General features: G+C 39.3%; 1 protein-coding gene across 1 annotated transcript in view; it reads right to left on the bottom strand.

Annotated features, from left to right (window-relative positions):
• Positions 1-25,128, bottom strand: part of MOCOS (molybdenum cofactor sulfurase) — a 228,423-nt gene that overhangs the window by 118,988 nt on the left and 84,307 nt on the right. Inside the window, exon 4 of the mRNA XM_074899417.1 lies at positions 20,719-21,360. Within this exon, the coding sequence (XP_074755518.1) occupies positions 20,719-21,360 (642 nt within the window). The remainder of the gene's footprint in view (positions 1-20,718; positions 21,361-25,128) is intronic.

Below are 25,128 nucleotides of genomic sequence, written 5' to 3'. Positions count from 1 at the left end.
GTTTAGTCAATGCAGCAGCCATACATCTGTCTTACTGTTTAAGTACAAATTAACTATGCTTGCCAGGTATAAGTAGTATTGTTAGGTGCAAACAGTCTCTCCAACCTAACTGAAAATAAACTCTACATAAGAAAAAAAATCTTCATTTAGGAGTCTGCTTTAAAGTTGACCCAGCTAAACTGAATTATCTTCTGGTGAGAAAACATGCTGATAAAACTCTTAATTTAAGCAAAATATGTTGTAAAGGACAGAAAAATCCATGTTTACTTCCAACACAGTCAGCTAAAATTTCATTCTTCAACAATGAACACATTACGGCAATAAGAGGTTAGCGATAAACTAAATTGAATATAGCGTAATTATATATAATTGTAATTGTACTGGTAATTATTTTTCTTAATTTGAGTCTTTATCAAATGGCTGAGGAAATATTTATAATGTAATTGTTATGCATACTGGTACAATTGTAATTCACACTGCAAATACAGGGCATTCTCTAAAGCTTTTCTTAAGAGTCAAGTACAATCAGGGGATTGCAAAACAAAACCAGAAAAAACAATGGAGTGAAAACAGAATATTAAGTCAACATTTCACTGGCATAATCTTACAAGGAAGATCATAAAAATGTAATTTATAAAAAAGTCTGCAAAACTGTCACTAGTATTTAGTCTGAATGTCAACATTTTCTACCAATTCAGGGTTGCTGCAAACAGGATTATTACTGATGCATCTCATATATGCCAAGAAGGTCTTATTCTCTTAGGATGCTGCTATAAGGCAATGCTAAAAAGGAAAAGACAAACTTTGAACTTTTCAGTCATAAAGAAATTCTCATTTTAAATGGTAATCAAATTGCCAGGATGAAAAGGATTCAAGGTTTTATCACCCTGTTGACTATATTTTCCCCGCAATAAGGGAAGTAATTGAAATATAAATATTAAGACAGAATGTTGGAGATAGTACAAGGTAACACTGTCTTCTCAGATCTGCCCAGATACTGCAAGAAGACCCAGCAGGGACCTGAACTTCCAAACCTAATTGGGGCTGTCTAGATATGTACATTATTAAACAAATAGAGAAAACATGATAGACACCATGCCTCACTGAATTTTAGTTGCCTGAGGTTGCAGAATCAAATTTATCTCTGAGTGCAAGATGCTGTGTAAAAATCAATCACTAACCTAAACAATGTTCCCTTACACTAGCTATATTGAAATAAGAAAAACCCCATAGTTCTAAAATGATACTCCTAACTGTATTTTTTTCTTCCTTTCAGGATTAGGGTTTATTATAAAGGACATTATCTTACTTTTACTGTGCAGTTTAGCTTAATGTCATGCAAAGACTGTCAAAAAAGTCTTCTTTTTTCTGCAAACTGAAAAAGATGCCAAAGATATTTTCCCCTATGGAAATCAGACAAATGGCACTGTCATTGCTTTCTTTTTTTCCTGCAGATCTGTAATGCATATAGTAATTATATCACCATGGGATGTCAAATCATTGTGATATATGAAGCCAGAAAGTCTTTGTTGCAATTGATAACTGTATGTTCCGGTACAAATGAAGTCATACTGTGCGTTGTTTTAAATTTAAGAACCAAATTTTATCTCTAAAATAAGGCTATTCCCCAGAAATTAAACTTTGTTACAATTCTGGTTTTGGCTTAAGGAGAAACAGGCAAGAAGCAGAAGACAGTGTCTGGATGTCTATTTATTTTCAGTGGAGCACCAGGAAATGCAGCCTGATTTAACAGTGTCTAAATCTTGTAAGGCAAGTTTTATAAAGAGAGGTAAACAGATTTCCCAGCTGTGGCAGTTGGTTTGATAAATTAGGTTACTGCACCTTATGAGCCTTGTCTCACTTGCATTTTAGACTGTTGTGACTACAATAACTCCCAGGTCCCCAAAGTCTCAGGGGCAAGAATTTGGCTGAAGACTTCTGGTTACAGCACCATGCACAGACTGGACCACAGAAGCAGGCTTAAAACCTACTACTCCTCTGCTTGTGAATGCTGTGGTGTGGCTAATCAGAACTTGATAAAGGACTTGGCATGCAGAATGTTTTAAATAATAGGGTATAATGAAGCCAATTTTCTCTTAATAACATGCTTGTGTTTCCAAGAAAGTTGAGCACCTTCATAATTTTCTTGTTTGTATTCTTTAAATTGTGTTGCTTATTGTAATTTCACAACAGAGCACAGATAAACATTACTAATGGAATTGGTGTAAAACTTTTAACTCCAGCCAAGAAGACATCTGAATGTGTTCGGCTTCTATACAAAATGTGAATAAAACTGCTATGCTTCTCTCATTAAAGGAGAATGGTCTCCTAAATTGTTAGTGTGCCAGTTTGTAGTGGATATCCTAAATATTTTCTGTAAATCCTTCTATTATGAAATAAAGTATGTGAAGATTAATGTCCACAGTATGAACACACCTGCAGTCTTCATTTATATGAAATATGTATAGGAATGTAGATATATTCATTCTGGGTTCCCTAAAAATTTCTCTAATACCCACACGCTATTATTAGAACATTGTCACCAAATCTTTAATGCCATAGTATGCATACTTTAGTGGATGTGCTACCTTTTAAGATCAACTATATGAAATTTTCAGAAATTCAGATTATTTGATGAATCAAATTTACAGTATAACTAGGGTTAAAGTATAGCAAATATGGGTTTTATTTCAGTTCTCCATGTGCAAGAAAATGTAAATTAACACAAACTTCTCCCATGCAGGGAGTACAGAATAAGTTCTCATTTAATCTCCCTTCCTGTCTAAAGAACACAAATGCTTGGCAATCAGAACTGTGAGTCAAAGATAAAGGAATATTTCTTATCCTAGCCTGGTTTATTTAAATTATGAGCTAAAGGGGGAATGTGAATCTTGAAGAGATCATTTTGTAGTTAATGAAGCAGTTATAACAGCCAACGAGATCTACCTTCAGCTATTTAAATGGCCGCAGGAATGTTAAAAATTTATATGATCATAAGAATTCTCAGCAGAACATCTTATTTAAGTAAACTTTCATTCTCTCTGCTGCTTTCCCAATTTAAAGATTAATAATCCATTAATGTAACATTTCTGAAACTTTTTTTTGCCTCACAAACACAAAGAATTTAACAAGAAAAGCCAACTATTGTTGAATACTGTGTGGGGTTCATTCAGATACTTTTCAATCTATAGTGGCATATTGAAAAGGTGTGAAAATACTGGACAAGTCTGTCAAATTTGCTCTTGTGTGGATGTCCTGAAGGGGGTGGAGGAAGAGTAGTATTTGTTCACTATATTTTTGTCCACAAATTGCACTGTCAACACATTTTCAAGGTGCAAATTACATGTACAAAAAGGAAAAGCATATACACACAAACAAGAAGGAGAGTATGGCACTAGTGAGCTTTTTTCATGGAATTACTATCTAAACAATATCTAAGCCATAGGAATGGACACAGCATATTGCACTATGAATATTTTTTTGCCCAACTTAAATTCAGAACTCTTTCTTCCTCCGAGCCTACTGGAGATCGAAGCCTGTAGCTATCCAGAGTAACAGAGGTGTAGGACCCTGTGTCTTGTGACCAGTTAATTTTTCAATTCCACGTGCTCCTGTGTGTAAGCCCTATCTTCATCCTTTGCCTTTGAATTCTGACTGGCCAAACAGGGTCTCAGGCAGTGACCTGGCAAAGAGACCGACCAGTGTGCATGGTCAGAGGGTGAGCGATAGCTATGACACTGTATTCCTAACTATTTCTAATTTTGCTGGCCAATTTGCCCTGCCTTGCTGTCAGCATGTCTGTGGACTTTACAGAAAGTAAAAACAGAAGCCATGTCTCCTCCTCACCTTTTGTCTGGGCTGTGCCAAGGTGCGTATTGATTACAGCTACAGATTAAAGTTTAGAAAACATTGGAAGAACTTCATGTTACAGAAAACATCAGTTTATCAGCTCAGTAAATTTGCAATGGCTTGACTGTTTTAGGGCTCCTCATGATTCAAAAAGTCTTTGAGTGATGCTGTCCTCAGAATAAATAATGTGGATACTCTAATAATAGCTGATTAATCACTTAATTTCAAACCAATAATTTTCCAAGGCTTTTTTGAAGTGCTAATACAAGAGTATTTACACTGTTCTTGTGCTGGTTCAGTTTCCATTGAAAACCTAAATGCATGATAAATTCTCTAATCCAAAGTTTTCATGTAGGGAAGAGGCTAAAACCCAAACACTGAACCCAGTTGTTTAAAATTTTAAATTGTAACTTGCATCTCTGTGTGTAAAACTGTAAACCCACCACTTGATAACAGAGAGCAGGAAGAGTTACAGCTGCATGAAGTCATTACAATTGGAATGCACACTTACACGCAGTCAAAGCATGCAGCGCGGAATTTTTCCATAGTTATCTGTCTACTGGTAAATCAACTATGGTTTCATACTTATGTGTGTTCATACATATATTCACATATATAAAATCCCAAATTCTTTAGAAAATGTCAGCTAAAGTCCATGGTCCTTCTTGGTTTTGTTGATCTAATTTAATCATCACATTCATTAAATGGCAAGAGTGTAATTCTTATGAACTTCTTATGAAGAGAGGTGGTTTTCCTGTTCATCCCCAATTCTGTAGCAGGAATTCCCCAATTCCTGCCTAGGAACATCAACTAGAAATGTCTAGGTAGAGAATCAGAATTCATGTATATTTAAAATTGATTTCAATGATAAAATAGATTAAATTTGGCATGTAGAACATAATCAAAGGTCTCCTCTTGAGTCCGATAGGAGATGAATTGGGCCAACAGGCCTCTACACAGCAGTTCTGTCACTCTCCTCTCAAACAGCTTACTCTATTTTCATTTACTGCATCACATTTTTGAAAGCCTGTGAATGCTCTTCCTGGGCTTTTAGCACAACAGTGTACAACCTCTCTGGGGCTACATGTGTTGTACTAGCAAAGGGTCATATTGAAGTAAAGTGCAATAAAAAAATATTTGAAATCTTGAAAGTTATGGTGACAGGAAAATGAAAAAAAAACCTTTGACCTTGCAAATACTACAGCAGCTTCAGTATGAAATTATTAGTAAGTATTTCAAGCTAAATATGAAAATATGACAAAATATTAAAACTTACCCAAAATACAAGTTACATGTAAATTAAAGGAGAACTATGAAGTTTCAACCAGATGTTATTCCATTTTGACTGAAAGATGTCTGCCTTTTACATTAAGAAGTCACCTAGAGTGATGCTTTCCCATGAAATATTTGCATTTCAGTGAAACAGCAGTCAAAATTTCAACAAATGACTTTAATAATACTTTTTAGAAAGAGCAAGATGTCAAACCTAATAGAGATTCTGGCAACTTCAGAAAATAAGTTTTAAAACGGAAGTGAAACATGACACTGTTTGTAGAATATTTAATATCTTTAGAAATATGTCTGTGCATTTTCAGCATATAATGCAGAAACTAAACACTGCATCCAAAAACTCTGATGTCTAACTAATTAGATTAAGGGTAGGAATCTCTGAAAAGCAACATTACTATATCATTATTCAATGTGACTCTGCAGAATAAGATTTTCCATATAGGAAGAATGGTTTAAGATGAATATGTTTTAAAATAACTGGGAGCAAATATCTGATCTTGGGTAGAAAAGCAGATTTCCAAAAGACAGATTTTGTATATGATATCTGTAAACTTCCAGAAACAATCTCCCAGTAGGATGGGGAAGGGAATCAAAAGAGTAAAAGTGGAAAAACTCATGAGTTGAGATAAAGACAGTTTAATAGAGAAAGCAAAAGCTGTGCATGCAAGCAAAGCAAAACAAGGAATTAATTCACCACTTCCCATGGGCAGGCAGGTGCTCAGCCATCTCCAGGACAGCAGGGCTCCATCACACATAATGGTGACTTGGGAAGACTAATGCTCATAATGGTTTGGGGTACATGAGCAATTCCGAGGACCATTTATACTTCATGGAAAGCAAGGTGATTTTTAGGATGTCCACCTGATCCAGCTATACTAATGCAAATCCAGAAAGGAAGAGAAGAGAAGAGAAGAGAAGAGAAGAGAAGAGAAGAGAAGAGAAGAGAAGAGAAGAGAAGAGAAGAGAAGAGAAGAGAAGAGAAGAGAAGAGAAGAGAAGAGAAGAGAAGAGAAGAGAAAAGAGAAGAGATTTCAGTTGGACGGGACCTACAACAAACATCTAGTCCAACTGCCTGACCAGTTCAGGGCTGACCAAAAGATAAAGCATGTTATTAAGGACATTGTCCAAATGACTCCTAAATACTGACAGGCTTGACCTCTCTAGGAAGCCTGTTACAGTGTATGACCACTCTCTTTGTAAAGAAATGCTTCCTAATGTCCAGCTTAAATCTCTCCTGGCACAGCTTTGAACCACTCCCACATGTCCTATCACTGGGTACCAAGGAGAAGAGCTCAGCACCTCCCTCTCCACATCCCCTCCTCAGGAAGCTGTAGAGAGCAACGAGGTCACCCCTCTGACTCCTGACTAGACAAGCCCAAAGTCCTCAGTAGCTCTTCACAGGACATTCCTTCCAGCCCTTTCACCAGCTTTGTTGTCCTCCTCAATGCATTCAAGGACCTTCACATCCTTCCTAAACTGTGGGGCCCAGAACTGCACACAGCACTCAAGTTGAGGCTGCACCAACACTGGATACAGCAGGACAATCACCTCTTTTGACCCATTGGTTGTGCTGTGTTGGATGCACCCCAGGATGTGGTTTGCTCTCTTATCCGCCAGGGCACACACTGCTGGCTCATACTGAGCCTGCTGTCACCAACACCACCATATCCCTTTCTGCAGGGCTGCTCTCCAGCCACTTCTCTCCCAATTTATACTTGTGCCCAATATTACTCCCTCTCACGTGCAGAGTCCAGCATTTCAACTTGTTAAATTTCATCTCATTAATCATTGCCCAGTGCAACAATCTATCTAGATCCCTCTGCAAGGCATCTTGTCCCTCGAGAAATTCAACAGCCCCTCCCAGTCTGGTATCATGAGCAAACTTGCTAATGGTGCATTCAACTCCTGCATTCAGATCATTGATAAATACATTGAACAGAACTGGCCCTAGAGGTGAACCCTGAGGAACAACACTGGTGACTGGTCACCAGCCAGATGCGGCCCCATTCACTACAGCCCTTTGAGTCAGACAGTTCTTCACGCAGCACACTGTGAACCTGCTCATCCCACAGTTGTACAATGTGTCCGGAAGGATGATGTGAGGGACAGTATCAAAAGCCTTATGAAAATTCTGAAAAACTACATCCACTGCCTTCCCTTCATCCACTAGGCAGGTGACCTTATCACATAAGGATATCAAATCAGTTAAACAGGACTTTCCCTTTGTGAACCCATGTTGACTGTGCCATTATTCTTTAAATGCCTTTCAGTAGTACCCAGTATAATCTTATATGTAATTTTTCCAGGAGCTGAGGTTAGACTAACAGGTCTGTAGTTCCCTGGATCTTTCCTCATGCCCTTTTTGTAGATTGAAATAATACTGGATAGCTTCCAGTCAGTAGGGACCTCCCCAGACATCCAAAACCTTTCGCAGGGGATCGAGAGGGGTCCTGCCTCAACATCTGCTGGCTCTTTCAGTATTCTGGGATGAATCCCATCAGGCCCTGCAGACTTGTGAACATTCAGCTGATTCAGCTGGTCCCTTACAATATCAGTGTCCACAAATGCAAAATCACTGTTACCACACTTGTGGTTCTCCAACTCAGGGGACTGGGCAGCCTGAGTTCTATCAGTGTAATTAAAGACCTGAGGCAAAAAATACATTGAAAGCCTCCGCTGCTTCTTCATCCCTATTAGTCAGATGACTATCTTCAACAAGTATCGGTCCAGTGTTTTCTTTAGACCTCCTCTCGTTATTAACATACTGAAAAAAGCCCTTGTTGTCTGAAACAACACTAGCCAGTTTCAACTCTAATTGAGCTTTGGGCTTTCATGTCTTCTCCCTGCATATACGAACCACAGCTCTGTAATCTTCCTGCAAAGCCTGACCTCACTTCTAGGTATCATACAATTTCTTCTTCCTCAAGCTCCATGAGGAGTTCTTTATTCAGCCTAGCTGGCCTTCTGCCATGCTTGCTTGACTTACAACACAGTGGGATTTCCTGCTCCTTTGCTTCTATCTAAAAGGAAGTTCTTATAACTTTGAATAGCTAAATATGAGGGGACTGTTTCCTACTCAGATGTGTGATATCCAAAAAGACAGCCTCAGCTGCTCAATAAAACAACATACAGCATCCTTTTTATACAAACCAAGCTTTAATATTCAGACCATTGGACCCAAAATGCTAATGTCTCATGCATTACTGGCCCTTTCTAAATTATGCTGGCAGTCAAATCAGCATGAAAGCTATTTCTTTAAAAGAAAGAACAGTCTCATGTGTAAACATTGACGTATAAAACCTTGTTTTGAAAGATTTCTGTCACACAGAGATGGGATTTAAACTATACTAGAACCGAGTAGTCAAGATTACACTAGAAAAAATGTTACACATTATTATGAGTAAAAGATGATTAGAGATAACTTGTTGTCCACATATAGGTATTCCACAGTGAAGGATTATATTTCTTATATGCATACACCACATGCTTTGTTTAATTTGATAAAAACTCACGCATGGTTTATTTTATCTTTCTCAAGACAAAGTCAGAAAATCTATGGCTAACAATGATTCTGCCTCTTTATTTTGATATACGCCTTCTAAACTAACTTATCATGAAGAAATGCAGGAAAAATGTATATACACAACAAACAAGATCTGAACATAATCTGACACAAACAACATCCTTTTTTAATACTGATGAGGACTTCAAAGCAGCTGCCTGCAGTTGGATACTGACAGCAGAAAAACTTAAAAAAACCCCCAACATTTGCTTTTGTTGGAAGGGTTAACTGGGTTACTGTTACTTAGCATTGATTTATTGTTTTGCCCAAGAGGACAGACCATGCTAAATCTGTCACTGACAAAAGCAGTGTACCATTTTTCTCACTTAAACTGGTCATATATTATAGTAGCTAACTTAAGATCAACCAAGACACCTCTAATTTAGGCCAAAATGAGTGATAAGAAGAGTTAATTCATACTAACCACTTTTTAGCAGTGGGTGTTATGAAGAAAATCCATGTAATCTATGTGGCTGAATTTACAAACTTGGTATCAGCAGCAATCAAAAAAAAAAAAAAAAAAAAAAAAAAAGGGCTACTTCAGAGTACTACCTGAAAACATAACTGCAAAATGTCTGCCATAAAGTATGAAATAGGAGACACAATCCTTTCAGCATAAGTACTTTCCCTGCTGTAACTCTAAAACTTTTAATCATAAAATTCACTGAAAATAAAGCTATTACAATCATTTGACACAGTTATTAAGCCATAGCAGATGTTATTTGATAATATAAATGCCTAGATATGGAAAAAGTAGATTATAATAATGCTAGAGAATCCCTCTGAATTTTTTAATTGAACATGAACAGACCGAAATGTGACAGACAAGTGTTTAATCAAATCTGAGTATTTCCTGTTTTGGAAACCGTTGTATATATGTGAAAGTCAAGAAAGACTGTAAAACCTTTTTTTCTCAAGAGCATCAATATTTTCTTTTTTCTTCTGAATTAAATCTGTTTGAGAAGCCTGTAGATGTTTTTTTTTCACAGGTTCCCAAGAGCACAACTGCCAGATGCACTCTTGCATATATTTGACTAGTAAGAAGATGAAAAAAAACCCACAAACCCGTGCTTATACTTGTAATTTTCAAATACTAGCCTGAGTGGTATCATCTAAACATTTAAATTGCTCTGTTTCCATATATCTCTTTTTTCCCCACTAGGAAGCCAATGACCACTAAACTTTTTTAAAAAGTAGCTCTCTGTAGCTTAGCTATAAATAAATATAAAATAATATGAATATCACATAAGAAGTCATTAAATTTAAGATGGTTTTGTAAGTCTTCTGCTATTAACAGACAAACCTTTATGGGCATTTCAACTTGCTCTCTTGCATTCCAACTTTATTTAGACTGCAAAAATATACCCTTCTCTTAAACTATAAGTCTCTGATGCTACTGACAGGAGTAAGTTTGATCAATAATACCTTTCAAAAAATATTTTAGAAGCATGATTCTGAGTGGAAGTCAGTGAACTAGAAAAGAATCCAATGAAGGTGAAGATCTCTTTTGAAACATCACATATATGGTTGCCACATAATATATGAAGGTGTCTTGGTCTCCTTTTGTGGAGCCTTTATGGTGAGCTCATGGATCTTGAGGGGTCCATGCACAAGAGGGTGAAAACCATTGAGTTTTAGCACCTTCCTGGAAAGGGCAGATAGAAGTAAACAAGAATGGTTAACATCAACTCATGACACTATAGTGAATTAATATGTTATAGTAGAGGAGATGCTTCATCATTTGTGGTCAGGCATTTCCTGACACAACCTTAGTATCAGTTTCTATTAGAGGAGTATACTTTTTCATTGTGTAATGATTATTTGCATTAAGGATAAATGTTAATGGCAATGACCTAGCACTATCCCATTTTGAAAGAACTAAATTTGGATCCATTCAGCCAGTAATTTTAATTGCCAGACACTCCGCCATGCCTTCCTCTGCCCCTTGCCCACAGAAAAGAATAACCCAAAACCATACAAGTAGTAGGGGGTCAGGATAGTAGGCAGTAGAAGGGAGAAAATAATTATTTCCTAACAGTTTTGCTTCCAAAAGGATTTGCACAGAAATACAGCACTGCAATTAGCATAAACCTGTTGTACTTAAAAGTGCAAGCTAAGTCCCTCCCTGTTAATGCTCAGAGAAGTTTTCTGAACTAGAGATTGACTTAAATACATATGCTTCAGTCTTCTTCTGAATTGGAGAACAGACACCAGAATTCCCCTCCCCACCACTTTCATTGCTCTGCACTACTCTTGTTTTAAAAACCAACTCAATACTCTTTCCTAAGTCTAAAAGTTGTTCCTCATCACAGTTCCCTCAGAGAGGCCTATGTGGGTGATTCCCACTCTCCTTACCCCACACCTCCTCCTCTGTGCATCCAAAATGGTCCTTGATTTACCTGGCACAATACCTCAGTTTTGTGTGAAACTCAGCCCTGGGTAGGGAGCTGAGCAGCAGAGATGGATGGGGGTTTATGATGCAGCAAGTTTCAATGGGAAAATGACAAAACTGTTGAAACCAAGATGGTTCAAAACGCAGGGTTTGTGTGGCCAGACAACCTTGCTCACAGGGTGTGTTTCTCTGGAGATGTGCCCATAGATCTGCCATGGAGATGTGCTTGCAAAGGCACCAGCTCATCATCAGCCCTAGCAAATGGACTGACATAGGGTTCATGGCCCCCGTTGCTTTGCTCTGCTTGGCAACAAAGAAAGCTGTAAGGGTTTCAGCTCTCATCTGGACATAGGAAATTAAACTTCTTCACAGCTGTGAGCAGGCAAGCCTGCGAGCCCTGACTGCACATGGGGACCTGTGTGTCTCCGTCTGTGGTGCAAAGTGCACCCAGCTGGCAGAGGGCCTTAAGCAGTACAGCAACTGTGCCCAGGGGTATCCTTCAGTTTGGACTCATTTGCTCCCCAAAACAGAAAGACCTGTGGAAGCCACAGATTGCAATGGTGGCTTCGGAGCTCACTGTGGCAGTGTCCATCCAGAAGTCATGTCAGAAGTTATGGTACTTGCCAGTGGGAATGGCCTTGACCTAAAACTTGTGACAACTTCTGACAAGCTGTTGCTACCCATTTGCAGATTGGAGACATGCAAAGAAATGGAGACACTGAGACATATTTCTAGAACTCCTCTGCGTGCTGCCAACAGTTTATGAAGAAAACTGCTTCCCAAGGCAGTAGCCCTCCCCATCCTGCCTGAAAGAGCTGCCCTGTGTGGGTGGGTCAGCTCCAGGAGCAGACCCGCCTCCTCCAACACAGAGCTGCCACCCTCCCAGCAGCAGCCTTACGTCACATCTGGGGCTCAGGGCTGACACTCTTACAGACATGTTTCAACTTTTCCTCTGTTTCTATCATCTCTGTTCAACTTTTTCTTATTTCTATTCATTCATGCCATTCTCCCACTCATATCATCTCATGCTTTAAAAAAATCCCCAAATGAAAAAACTAACCCCCTTGTCATGGTCATTCCCTGACCTGATGACCTTCTTATCACTCTTCCCGTGTTTGGGCAGCAGAGCTACTATAGCACAAGGAAGGAGGAGGGAAGCCCCCAACAAAGTTTAGAAAAAGCAGTAATTGCTTTCCTGGGGAAGGAGGGAATATGTGAGAAGGATTCAACCCTTCTTGGGTGGTTCTGGAGAGGCGTAGGGATGTGCCCCACATAGGGCCAGGCCCATGGGCAGCACACGCTCCAGCCTGGGCTCAGTGCTTGCTGCACATCTCAGGCTACACTCTGTAAACCAAGATTAAACTCACTCCAAAGGACCCAATAAAGTTTCAGTAGCCAACTCAGAACAATTTCAGCATCACTGTGGAAGTATTTAAAACACACACACACACATGCCGGAGGATTCAGAGCACATTAAAACTAGGTTAAAATAATGTTAAATATCTAAATTGACCCCCTGATACTCGTTACAGCTCCTCTGTATGCCTGCCTTAGCACGTGCTTTTGTCTCTAAGACTTCAGCAGTCAAATGAAGAGCATTATACTAATTATATACTATACCATGGAGTATTTACAGCAATTCCTGTTCCTAAGAACTGCCTGAGGTAAAAAGAGAGCAAAAGCTTTAATTCCCGTACTTTGAAGTAAATCAATCCCTTAACGTTATCTGAACAGGACTTGTATGTTGTAAATATTGTCTGGGTCAAAAAGCCAGTCTCACCCTTTTACATGCTAAAATTAAGATATTCTAAGTACACAGTACGAATGGTGAAGAAAAAAATGCGATTTTTATGCCAAACAAGTTACCATTGTTTTTCCTCATATATCAAACAGGTTAATCAATCACAAATGTAAAATCTACAAAGCACAATAAGAAGTGTACAATAAATTTACCATCAGAAAACAAATGTTGTACAATCCCAATAGCTGGTGCTAGAAATTCACAAAGCCTCTTGAAGAAGACTTAGGCTAAAGGTTTGATTCTAAATTTAAGAACTCCCTAGGTTAAAACCATGTCATGACAATTTGCTAGCCACAATGACTGCAAAGATACATCCTGGTTCAAACAGAATTTTTAATGTATGTGATCTAAGGCAAAATCAAATCCTGGTATATAACAGAATTATTTTCTTTCTTGGTATCATCTCAGAACACTTTATATTGTAAGAAAAATGCATTTTATAATGATCTCCAAATGTCTTTCTTTTATTTAAAAATGCATGCATTGTAGCTCCCTAGCAATTTATAAGGTTTATTACATAAGTCAGTAATTTGGTGTCAGTTATATACTGGGATGGAGGTGCTTAACAATACAGATTGATGCTTGATGTGATTTACATGAGCCTCTGTGCGCTAGACATGTGACTACATTAGGCATATGATTACTACTGGCTTTCAACAAGATTTTGGCTATGAAAGAAGAAACATGTTAAGTTCAGCCTACTTCCCAAGTAAGAGAATCCACAGTACGGTTTTAAAATTCTTTGCATTTATGGCTTTTATTAATTTATTTTTGCTGAACACTGCTATAAAGTGTGCAAGATCCACTACCTCCCTTGTCTGAAAAAAACACCTCCCCCTGTATTTATTTCCATACTGTAGATTGCAGCCTAACACAAAGACATTCCACTGTGCCTAAATGTAGTATCTTCCTCAGAGACAATGTAAATTGTGGGCATGGATGTTAGTGGCACTGTGGCTACATTGCATTGAGGGCCTGAACTGGTTTTATTAAAAGTAGTTTGGGAATCTGTACACTGTGACTGCATGCTGCAATAAACCCAAACATTTAGACACCAACCAATATGATGCCTATCTTTTATGGCTCATTCCTAGCATTTACAGCTCTAAAACTTGTATGTGACCATTTCTAATTGGGATTCCCAACTGCGCAATAGGAAACACCAAGGATGAAAAAACAACTCACATCTTATTTCTCCCTGGGACATAGTGAAGAGTTTACTTATGAGAGTACCTCCTTCTGCGACTCAACTCTGATAAACATGGGAGCAGGCACTTCAGGAGTATAGTGGGAGGCGATTCCTTTTTTTCCCTAAAATCTCTGCTGGAAGAGCCTGGTAGTTACAGATGACTTTGTACTCCAGCAGGTGTCTGTCTGAACCTCTGCAGGAAGCACTGAACTCAGGTTTTGTATAACCTAGAAGACCCTAACCACCAATCTTCTCCAGCTGTGTAGCTAAAAAGAAATGCAACACCAGCTGCTCAAACAAAAACTCAAGAATAAAGGCTGTCTTCCAAACTGATAGGGTTTTTTCCAGGCAAGAGGTTGAGAATACAAATAAGGACATCCAAGAGTTGTACAGAGGTGGGGCTGACTGACAAAAGGAAGCCATCAGTGCCAACTGTATTGCCTCTCCAAAGTTTTGCTTACATTGTTACTTCTCTGGGTGACTTCCTGCTAATCCAGGTTCACAGATATGTTTTCAAGTGTTTGGTTGCACTCTACAAGCATTCATCAGAGGTACTGCTTTCAGTGTATCCTAGATTCAGGAATTTAAGGTGAATCCCACGGCAAATCATGATCAAAAGCGATACCCACAGGATTCCATTTGGCTCACTGATTTACATTCTTCAGTTTATGCTGACTATGCTGAATTTTCAGGCAATGAAACAACTTCACTTGAAAAAAATAATCACCTGGAGGATTAGAGTGCATAATGACATATCAATGCCTCCTTAACAGTGGGAGTTAGAAAAAAAACAATAAGCAAAACTTTCCTTTGAATCAAATACTGAAGAATCTGGCTGGCTGCAGTGACAGCTGGCAGAAAAGCACAGGAAATGTCAACTTCCACTTTGGACATACTGAGAGGTAACAAGACAGACTGCATGAAGCTTTCCAGCAGATACTTACACTTCAGCAGAGAAGGGAAAGAGTAATGGGTCAATCGAACATTCTTATAGTTACTCAGAAAGCAAAAACCTCCTCTTTTATTTTTTCACAGCTCTTGTTTTGAAAAACAGTTGTAAAAGTTGTCAGAATGAAGTTCTATCAGCTAAATGAAAGGACACTGCCTACCTTTCAGACAGGGAGAGCAGCTGTGTGAGAGTCCTACACAGTTCTACTCAATGGCCTCTGGCCTCTGATCTCTGCAGGATGGGGTGGCATGGGAGCGTGAGGGAAAGGAAGCAACTTGCTCACCCTCTTGCTGCCTGTTCAGGCTTATGAGTCCCTCTTAGTGGCTGCCATAGTCTGGCAGGTGCAAAAGGCAGCCTCATGGTGCAAAACGCCTATTAGAAACTAGATGAAGACCCCTGTCACTTCCCAAGTACCTCATCTGCAAGTTATTACTGCTGGTTGAAAGGATGTTAGTTCAGGAATTTTATGGATTTGGAAATTCCTCTGGAAATGGTCCTATTTGGAGATTTCTAAGCATCACAAAAATATGGAAGCACATAATAAAATGCTTGAACAAAATGTACTAAAGAGGGTGATACTGAAGCCGACTTACCACACAGAAGTAATCATGGGCAGATGGACAGAGCCCTTGAGTGTGGGGTCAACTGGCACAAGCTAGACTACAAGGTGAGTATTGTTTTCTTCTAAATACGATCCAGTCCTTAGGTGATTTCTCAGCACTGTGCAGACTTTCTATGGAATAAACCAGCACCTGTCACTATATTCTTTCTTTCTGTGCTGACAGAAACATGCAATAATGCTAAAGAGACAACTTCAAGAAAACCAGCATTGTGCCAAGTGATCCTTGAGCTGTTCTGTATCCAACACCCAGTCTCAGGATTTTGTCTCCAGCTCCAGTTCTTGGGATCCTAGCAATAGCTGTCATCCCTGCCTTTCTGCCTCCATTTTCCACTCCTTCCTTCCCTTCCCCTCAGCATGCAACTGAAGATCTAAACTACATCACTATACACATACCTGCACAGGCATGCACAGAGTTGTCCCAGTGATCTCTAGCGTAGCTCTCCACCATAGTACATTGGTGGCCCTAATTAGGGACATTTCCTGCAGAAATTAAGGGATCTAACCCTTTATCTGCAGGTCATATATATCAGACACTGAATCACCTCAAAAACATAATAAAAAGCTACAGCTTCAAAAATAAAGAAACATGCTTTGATTAAGTACAATATATCATAGACTACAAAAGTGTGGGTGCTGCTTTGGGACTGTTAAATCATTCAAGCAGCAGAGGCAAGAGCCACTAAAACTCATCAGGGACAAAGTCATGCCATCTGGATTTCCAAAGCTTTTGAGAATGCATTTGGAAATGAAAAACACACAACAGCTAATGTACTAGATATTTCACACCAGTAGACTAAGATGCAGATATCCAATTACAGATAACACAACAGCTTCTTTTCCCTTAGTCATAAATTCCAGGATGATCAGATTCTGAATAGCACTCCCAGATACAAAAGAAAAATAGGGCAGATGATGAATATTTTATCACTGAATTCTTACTATACATAATCATATTATTTTATTATCTCATGCTGTGCAGAAAAAAACATGGGAAATAAGGCTAGATTTGTCAATGATAATAATTTGTCACGCTTTTTGATACAAGGATGAAAATACAATAAACATGATTTTAAAAGTTGAGATAGGAAGACTGGCTACTGCCATGAAATGGGAAAATGTGGAAGTGATTTAAGGGTATTAAAGGAATGTAAAAGAGACTACGATAGAATAATTTATATACCAAGAACAACGAAATACAGTGCAAGGAACACTAGCAAAAGCGGTATCCATTAAAACAAAAGGTAACCATTTTGACAGTCCTGGGAAGGAAAGATGAATAAACACCCTCTCATTGCACATATCCACTCAAGTTTCACCTTGACTTAGAAAAAGCTATTTGTTTAGTATACTGCACTTTTATTCTGCATGGACAGGGAATATGTTCCGCTAACAGTATTCAAATACACATATTCTAATCCACTTTTCCAATGGTATTTGTTAGAGTGCAAGTTTTCTTACGAATTACCACATGAAATTACATGTTTCAGTATATTCAGTCCCAATGTTAATCCAGAACTGTAAACAAGCAATTTTAAGAAACCAACCTTTTGAAATCACATGCCTAAAGAGAGAATGCAGATGGAGCTTGACAGATGTGTGCAGAATCAATCCCAGAAGCACAGAGGCTGGAAAGGACCCTGGGAGATCTCAAGTCCAACCTCCTGCCCAAAGAATATCCAGCTGGAGCAGGTTGCTCAGGGCCTTCTCCAGTTGGGTTTGGATACCTCCAAGGATGGAGGTTCCTTCCTGCAATTTGGCAGGGATGAAACCTGGCTAGAGTTGCTGTTTATATGATAAATAATGATTTATTTATCATATAAATACGGTGTTTCAGTCACTAGCAAAGAATGGAAATGTGGCCCACAGATAAGGTAATCATACTAGCTTTGGCCATGGTGACCCAGCATTTCATTTGAAGTTTAGTAGTTCTGTTCCTAACTGCTCTATCTCTGTGTTTTATTAACAAGAAAACACTTTAAAAATGTAACAAAGCAAAACTGCATAACATCTGAAAGAAAAAAAAAAGGTAAAAATTTGGATGATACAGCTCAGAGGATACTGATCAAGAATTTCAATGCTGCTGGTTTTGTTTTTTCAAGAGAGTAGTTACCCTCATTCCTGACCTATGTTTGAAAACTTCACGTATCTCTAGGTAGGACTGTAAATCTTCACAGTTCACTAGGGATTATGGACAGCATCAATAATGCTCTAAGCAACTTCTAAATACTAGGTTTTCAAATAATAACCAAAGGATTAGATGAGGACAAATGTAAATATCTACGTACAATGACTCAGACTGTCTGCGTGACACTTTGGTGTCTAACAGGAACTAGTGTTACATGCCTGAGTATCCAGCTGTCAGATATGATTATTTTAGTTAGGTTCCCTCATACCCAGTTTAGACACTGTACCCAGCCTGACTGAGAAATCAAATTGGACAAATTCCATTGTTTATTAACTCTTTAGTAGAAAAAGGTTAAAGCAGGCCCTTCTTCTAATCCAATAAAAAAAAGCTCTTGAAAGCAGTAGGAGACTGAAATACCTGAAAGGCTTGTAATTAGTCAACCTCTGAAAACTCCTGAAAAAGATACCAGAGATAGAGCTCCCCTCAAGGTTCCCACATACCTTTCCCCTCTTACTTAACAAAAACTATAAAAGGAGAATTGAGATCTAAAATGAATTTCAGATGTTTTTATCTGCTACACAATCTCAGGAGCCATGTGTCAATTACCTCTAGAAAAGTCACTCAGAAAATAAAGCCTGCCAGGCCCAAAGATTTGTGGTGAATGGAGTTAAATCCAGTTGGCAGCCGGTAACGAGCGGTGTCCCCCAGGGCTCGGTGTTTGGGCCACTCCTGTTTAACATCTTTATTGATGATCTAGACGAGGGGATTGAGTGCACCCTCAGTCAGTTTGCAGATGACACCAGGCTGGGTGGGAGTGTTGATCTGCTCGAGGGTAGGGAGGCTCTGCAGAGAGACCTGGACAGGCTGGAGCCATGGGCTGAGGCCAACTGGAGGAGTTTCAATAAGGCCAAATGCCGGGGGCTGCCCTTGGGCCACAACAACCCCCAGCAGTGCTACAGGCTTGGGGAGGAGTGGCTGGAGAGCTGCCAGTCAGAGAGGGACCTGGGGGGGTTGATTGACAGCCGGCTGAACAGGAGCCAGCAGTGTGCCCAGGTGGCCAAGAAGGCCAATGGCATCCTGGCTTGTGTCAGCAATAGCGTGGCCAGCAGGGACAGGGAAGGGATCTGACCCCAGTACTCGGCACTGGTGAGGCCGCACCTTGATTCCTGTGTTCAGTTTTGGGCCCCTCACTACAAAAAGGACATTGAATGACTCGAGCGTGTCCAGAGAAGGGCAACGAAGCTGGTGCAGGGTCTGGAGCACAGGTCATGCAAGGAGCGGCTGAGGGAACTGGGGGTGTTTAGTCTGGAGAAGAGGAGGCTGAGGGGAGACCTCATCGCCCTCTACAGCTACCTGAGAGGAGGTTGCAGAGAGCTGGGGATGAGCCTCTTTAACCAAGTAATAAGGGATAGGACAAGAGGGAATGGCCTCAAGTTGCACCAGGAAGGTTTAGACTGGATATTAGGAAGCATTTCTTTACAGAATGGGTTGTGAGGCATTGGAATGGGCTGCCCAGGGAGGTGGTGGAGTCCCCATCCCTGGAGGTGTTTAAGAGTAGGTTCAACATAATGTTTAGGGATATGGTATAGTTGGGAACTGTTAATGTTAGGTTAATGGTTGGACTAGATGATCTTCAAGGTCTTTTCCAACCTAATCGATTCTGTGATTCTGTGAAATTAAAGCATTCTTTCTCCTTGGCTTGCTGGTGGCACAGGAGTACCCTAGGATCCTGGGATTTTCATGCCCGTTCATCCTGATTTTCACTTAGTGCTGCACTTCGAAGCCTTTTTGGTTTTAAAAACCAGAAACAGAGGTTAGAATGCCAATATTTCCCTGGTTTTTTTTTTATTTCTAAATTAAAAGATTAAGTGGACATTCACCATTCCTGTTTCCATTTCAGAAACAATGCACAGCCTGCTATTGCAAGAGAGCCAGTCTAACGCAGCCAGCCTCTGCATTTACCAGGCCGGAACCAAAACCCCATAGCAGCACTCAGAGCACACACCTAGAAGAGGTGTACCCACATGAAGCATCATTATGTATTACTACATGTACACTGAAAGGTCAGACATTTACCTCATGGGAGATGTTGAATACATATCCATAAATAAATGCAATGTATTAATGGCTGTTTCTTTTCACCTCCAGCCTCTCCCAAGGACTATAATTTAGTATTAAATGCTGAACTCAAGCATTCCCTTTGTGCAGATGTATTGGATGTGAGGCAGGAAGGAAGATCCTTTACTGCATTTACGTAAGCCGTTGCTGGCATGAGGGAGAGAGGCAGGGAGACCAAGCATCATTAAGAGTGGTGTTTCAATCTGTTAAGAGACTGGGGAAGCTTATCCATTGCCCTGTATTTCCTTATGTGTGTATGTTTTGCCTCTGTTTTCTGTAGGAGAGCTTCACAGCTTCTCCAGAACCTCAGTCAGGGAATAAGAGCGCTACAAATATTTGTGCTAGGTAATTTATCTTACTGCGCACGTTATTCTGATAAAGCTGCTCTTCAGAGTAAAGCGTAACACCTTTCCAGTGAGATACATGGACCTTACTTTCCAATTTCACTGAGGGTCATTATACAGTGTGATCAACCTTGGCCTTGCTGCTTCAGGTGCAGAACTTCAAAAGCAAATCAGGGTTCCACTGAGGTACCTTAGACATAAATTAAAAAATGCATGGACTGACCTTTATGTCACTGAATGAAGCCTTATATTTTTACCAGTTTGACAAACTAGATCAGGGAAAAAAGGTAGATATTTCAGATGATGTTCTTTAGATAGGAAAAAAGAATACTAAGAAGAAAACAGTTAGATGTGAAATACCTATCCAACTGCATAAAGAAGCACAGGTATCACAGCCCAGTCCATGCACCAACCCTAAGACATTTGTCTGACACAAACAGTACCTGCAAAACCTATGTTTTGTTAAACAAAGCCTTACCTTTCTGCTATAGATTTCTTTGGGAAATAAAAATCCTCTCCTGCAAGGTAGGCAGCTGCAGTTCCACCTCCAAAATAGGTTTTTCTCAAGAGAGGGGCAATCCGGTTGTTTACCAGTAATGCTCCTAAACCAGTTGGGAATCCAAAGATTTTGTAGAATGAGATGGGGATAAAGTCAGCTTGGTGAACTCCCAAGTCTAATGGAGAACTGCTCACGTATGAAGCTGCATCTAGTAGAACAAACCACTTCCCTGGTATTTTCATGGGGCAGAGTTTTCCAGTTTTTATGTCCTGTATCCATGAAAGGGGATATTTGGTACCAGAAAAATTGCTCTGAGCTGGATAAGAGAAAAGGTGAGGTGTCGTGCAGTTATGTTCTTCAGCTGGTAACCTGTTTTTTTCTGATAACAAGATTTCCTTTGGTTTTATTGGAACAGACAAGACATTCATTGAGGCAGTTATCCCCCTCATACCCACCACAGACGTGTGGCTGTCAGTTAGGTAACAAAATCGACTGCTGGTTTGCTCTGTGCCTTCAGGTATCCAAGGGAATGCTTCTGCTACCAGTTTAAGTGCAGCTGTGCATCCAGATGTGAAAATGATGGTGTAATCTTCAGCAGTAGTGTGAAAGTGTTGCAATATTCTGAAAAATGGAAAAAAAAATCCAGTTATTTTCTGATTTTTCTATTTTATTGTTGTGTGATATTTGTTTTTCCTCAGCATGAATTCTTCCACTCTGACACCTGATATGAATAGAAGTAGACAGGTTTTGCCAAATAGCACAATAAACTTCAAAAAGTGTAACCCAAATAATTTTGCCCACAAGAGAATCTTTCCAACGCTGCAGTGAACGTGGCTGCATTTTTAAGGATAGAAGCCAATTCTGCCTGGCTCTGAATAGAGTGGCCAGTCTGGTCCCTCAGTGGGATCAGAATCAAGCCTGCATATGATTAAAATTACACTGTCCTTGAGAAAGACCAGTTTTATATGCAAACTATTAGGGTTTTTAGTTTACAAAGTGTTTGAAGCAGACAGAGTATCTTTAAGTTAAAAAACCCACAAACCCTACTTAAATACCAGGCATCCCAATTAAGGGTCACAAGATTCATTAGGGAAATCTTAGCATAGAGATTTGCTCCTTGCTTATATTACTAACGACAGAAACAGAAAACAGCAAGAAGCAACATATGCTTTCTATGTGCCTTATGCACATAAGGCTGTGATCTCTCTAGTCCACAAAGATAGCCTAAACCAGAAGTAGCCTAATGTCTTCCAGCAAGTCAGACTATGAAAATTTAAGCAAGTTGGTCTCCTGAGACACGTCTACACTCTGCACTCATTGATGCCTGGATGGCACTTTGTTGGCTTTAAATTAGCTTTTCTGAAGAGCATCTAATGCACATTTTGGTACCCATGCTAGCTAGTGCTTCTATTAAATTTTTGCAGTGTGCAGGATGGGTCTTTTCAGAGGCTGAGGAACAGCTTCAATTCAGTCACCTTTCTTACCTTTCATAAAACTCCTACTATGATTAACAGAAAATGTTACAACCACATGGTGCAGAGCAAACAAAATTGAACCAGAGCATAAATGTTGCTGCTCAGCAATGTTGTCTGGTTTTCAAGGAAGGTAAGATGTAACAGAGTTTCTCAGTGCATCTCTCCTGCTGCAGTGTTTCTGTGAGCAACATAACATACCAGTGTTCTCCAAGCAGCTGGCACTCTGATCTGTGTAATTCCAATGTACAGACCAGCATTTGGAGAGTTTATGAACTCTTGTTCCTAATGTGTATCATTAAAAGTTTCCACATTTTATATAACAGGAAATTCCCTTACCTAGGACAGGCAGAAACTAAAGACACAGTCTCATTTAAATGTAAGTTGTACAAAAGGCTACATGACAAATTCAAGCTAAAATTTACTGAACCATAGGACACCAGAGAGAAATGCCTTAATGTGTCCAGTCTGAAACTGAAATACTGCAGGCAAAGGGTGGTAGAGCTGGGTGCATGGGGTGCAGCAGTCAAAGGTTAGACACTGGAAAAGAAAAAATTGCAATGACTTTGATGACTAGGACTAAAAATCACCCTGCAAAGGCCCACTGAAATCACACTCTTAATACTCCTCTCAGTTGAAGGAAAGTCTTATTGTATTGGGAAGTACAGGATGCAACAGATAGATTCACAGGCCCAAATGAGACTTGAGTTTCTTCAGAACTTCAATTTTTGAAATGTGATTCAATTGTTAGAAATTTGAAGTCTTCTGGAAATGAAGAAGGATTTTCAGCTTTTATGAAGGACACGAGCAGGTCATGGATTTAAGCTTTAAATGTTCTGAGAAACTGTTTGAAAGAATTCATAAGGATCTTTTTGAAATAGATCTGCCAGGGGATAGTTGCTGCAAGCATTCACAGGTCCAGATATCATTTTTAAAGACCATGTTCAGAGAAACCAAACTTTTCCATTAGACTTTAGAAATCATGTTAGGGATGAAGATGGGGACAATCACAGAAGTTTTTGTATTGGGTACTGACCAGACAGCCTGCCTTATTCATCACTGTGACCTGCTCACTCTGGTCACTGAATCACATCCAGTCCCCCTTCCCCTGCTTACTATCCGTACAGCCTTTCACACTACCACCTGCATTACAGCTTGAAGGACTCGTGTGTATCATATAGGACACCTGACTGAAAGAATATGAAACCCTCAACCCAGACAGCAGCCTCTGTTGAAGTTAAGCTAGCTATAGGTTTACCACTCAGAGCCATGCCCTGAATTTCAGTCCTCATACCGTTCTGCCTTTAATCTCCTTTCTCTGCATTCCCCTAGATACAGAAAAGATGAAAAGGAGGGAAAGCAAGAGTCCTAACTTCATCTTCAGGGAGAGAACAAGAGAGTATTAGACTGTTTCTAGGGGAAAGGAAATGTGGAAAGTGGATTAGTAAGGAGGCTGTGTCTTTGTTGTTATGGACATAATTTCGTATGTATTATCTGATGTGGCTTATTTTTGCATGCACTACAGTCATAATGGATAGGTCTTGGAATCATTAAACTGATATAAACACAAATTACAAAAAGATTGTGCAATTCCAGGAAAAATCAACAATTAAGATTTCTATGTTTCTACCTCTGTGAACACTAGGACAAGTTATGTATTCACATGTATGTGCACACACATAAAAACCTTTTGATTAAAAAATCTAGGTGACAGAAGCAAATTCTTAATACGTAACATCTTTTCATAAGAGCAAGCTGACAATAGCAGCAACAAAAAGCATGTTGAAGACTCTTATCAAGCCTCCTCCTCTTCTACTCTCTATGCTTTCTCTGCTCTCCTCCCCAGTCAGCCTCTTTGTGCCACACAAGCTGAGTGGGAGGCGAGACACAGCTAGGCAAAATGTCAAATTTTGCTCAGGAATAACAACCTACAATTCCTCTATCGGAATTGTACTCACTTACCACAGCACTTAATTTGACCAAAAGACACTGTAAAATGACAAACACTGGGATGCAAGAATGGTGGACTGGGGCTTAATAATGGGATGCTGTTGCCCAACCATGATTATCAGAGCCAGTGAGTACTTTTATTAAACATTTTCACAACTTTACAAACAATACATTTTATTTTGGGTTCTTTAGACTACAAATAATGACAGCTCTATGTTTAATTCATAAATGAGAGAAACAAAGCTCATACACATGGGTAGTATTTTATTTATTTTTAAATCATTCAAATTCAGAAACAGCTGAACAATTCTGAAATAAAATCCATGACATAACACTGATGTTATGTCTATTCAGTTCAGTACCAGAAATTGATTTTCATATGAAAAAAATCAAGCTTTAGGGTAAAATTTTCAAAAGTGCCCAAATGAATTACAGCCTTTTTTAAAAAGGCATTTAAGTTCCTAAAGCTAGAGAAACAACCAAGTTACATTTCTAATTGACTTCAATAGGAAATAATATTGTTAATCTCATTAGGTATCTATCTGCATTTTCTGTTTCTAAATGCCTCATAAAATTGCTATGACTTCAGTACTTGCAAAAGAGGTAGAATTTTCAAAGTCAGACTTACATTTCATCTGAAGTATTTCTAATGTTAAAAAAGGAAAATACATGAATAAAGCAATAGCAACTGAGTTGAGGTAATTTCCGTCTCCAGAATGACTTGTGATGCACAGAGCAGAAGACCTGCGAGCACCTCAGAATAAGGTTTACAGAATGAATACCACAAACTCCTGAACTAGAGCAGCACTGCTATGATAGAATAAGAGTACTTAGGGACAGAAAACTGCAACAGGTCTGAATGACTTCTACAGCCCACAGTACTACATCCTCTGTTTTGACATGAATATTGGGAAGCACTGGCTATTACACACAGATTTCCTAATGCTCTCTGTCTTCATGTAAGACA

The sequence above is a fragment of the Athene noctua genome, chromosome 2, assembly GCF_965140245.1.
Source record: "Athene noctua chromosome 2, bAthNoc1.hap1.1, whole genome shotgun sequence".
In the NCBI taxonomy this organism is placed as follows: Eukaryota; Metazoa; Chordata; class Aves; order Strigiformes; family Strigidae; genus Athene; species Athene noctua.
The sequence above is the reverse complement of the archived record's forward strand: the minus strand, read 5'-3'. Positions and strand labels throughout refer to the sequence as shown.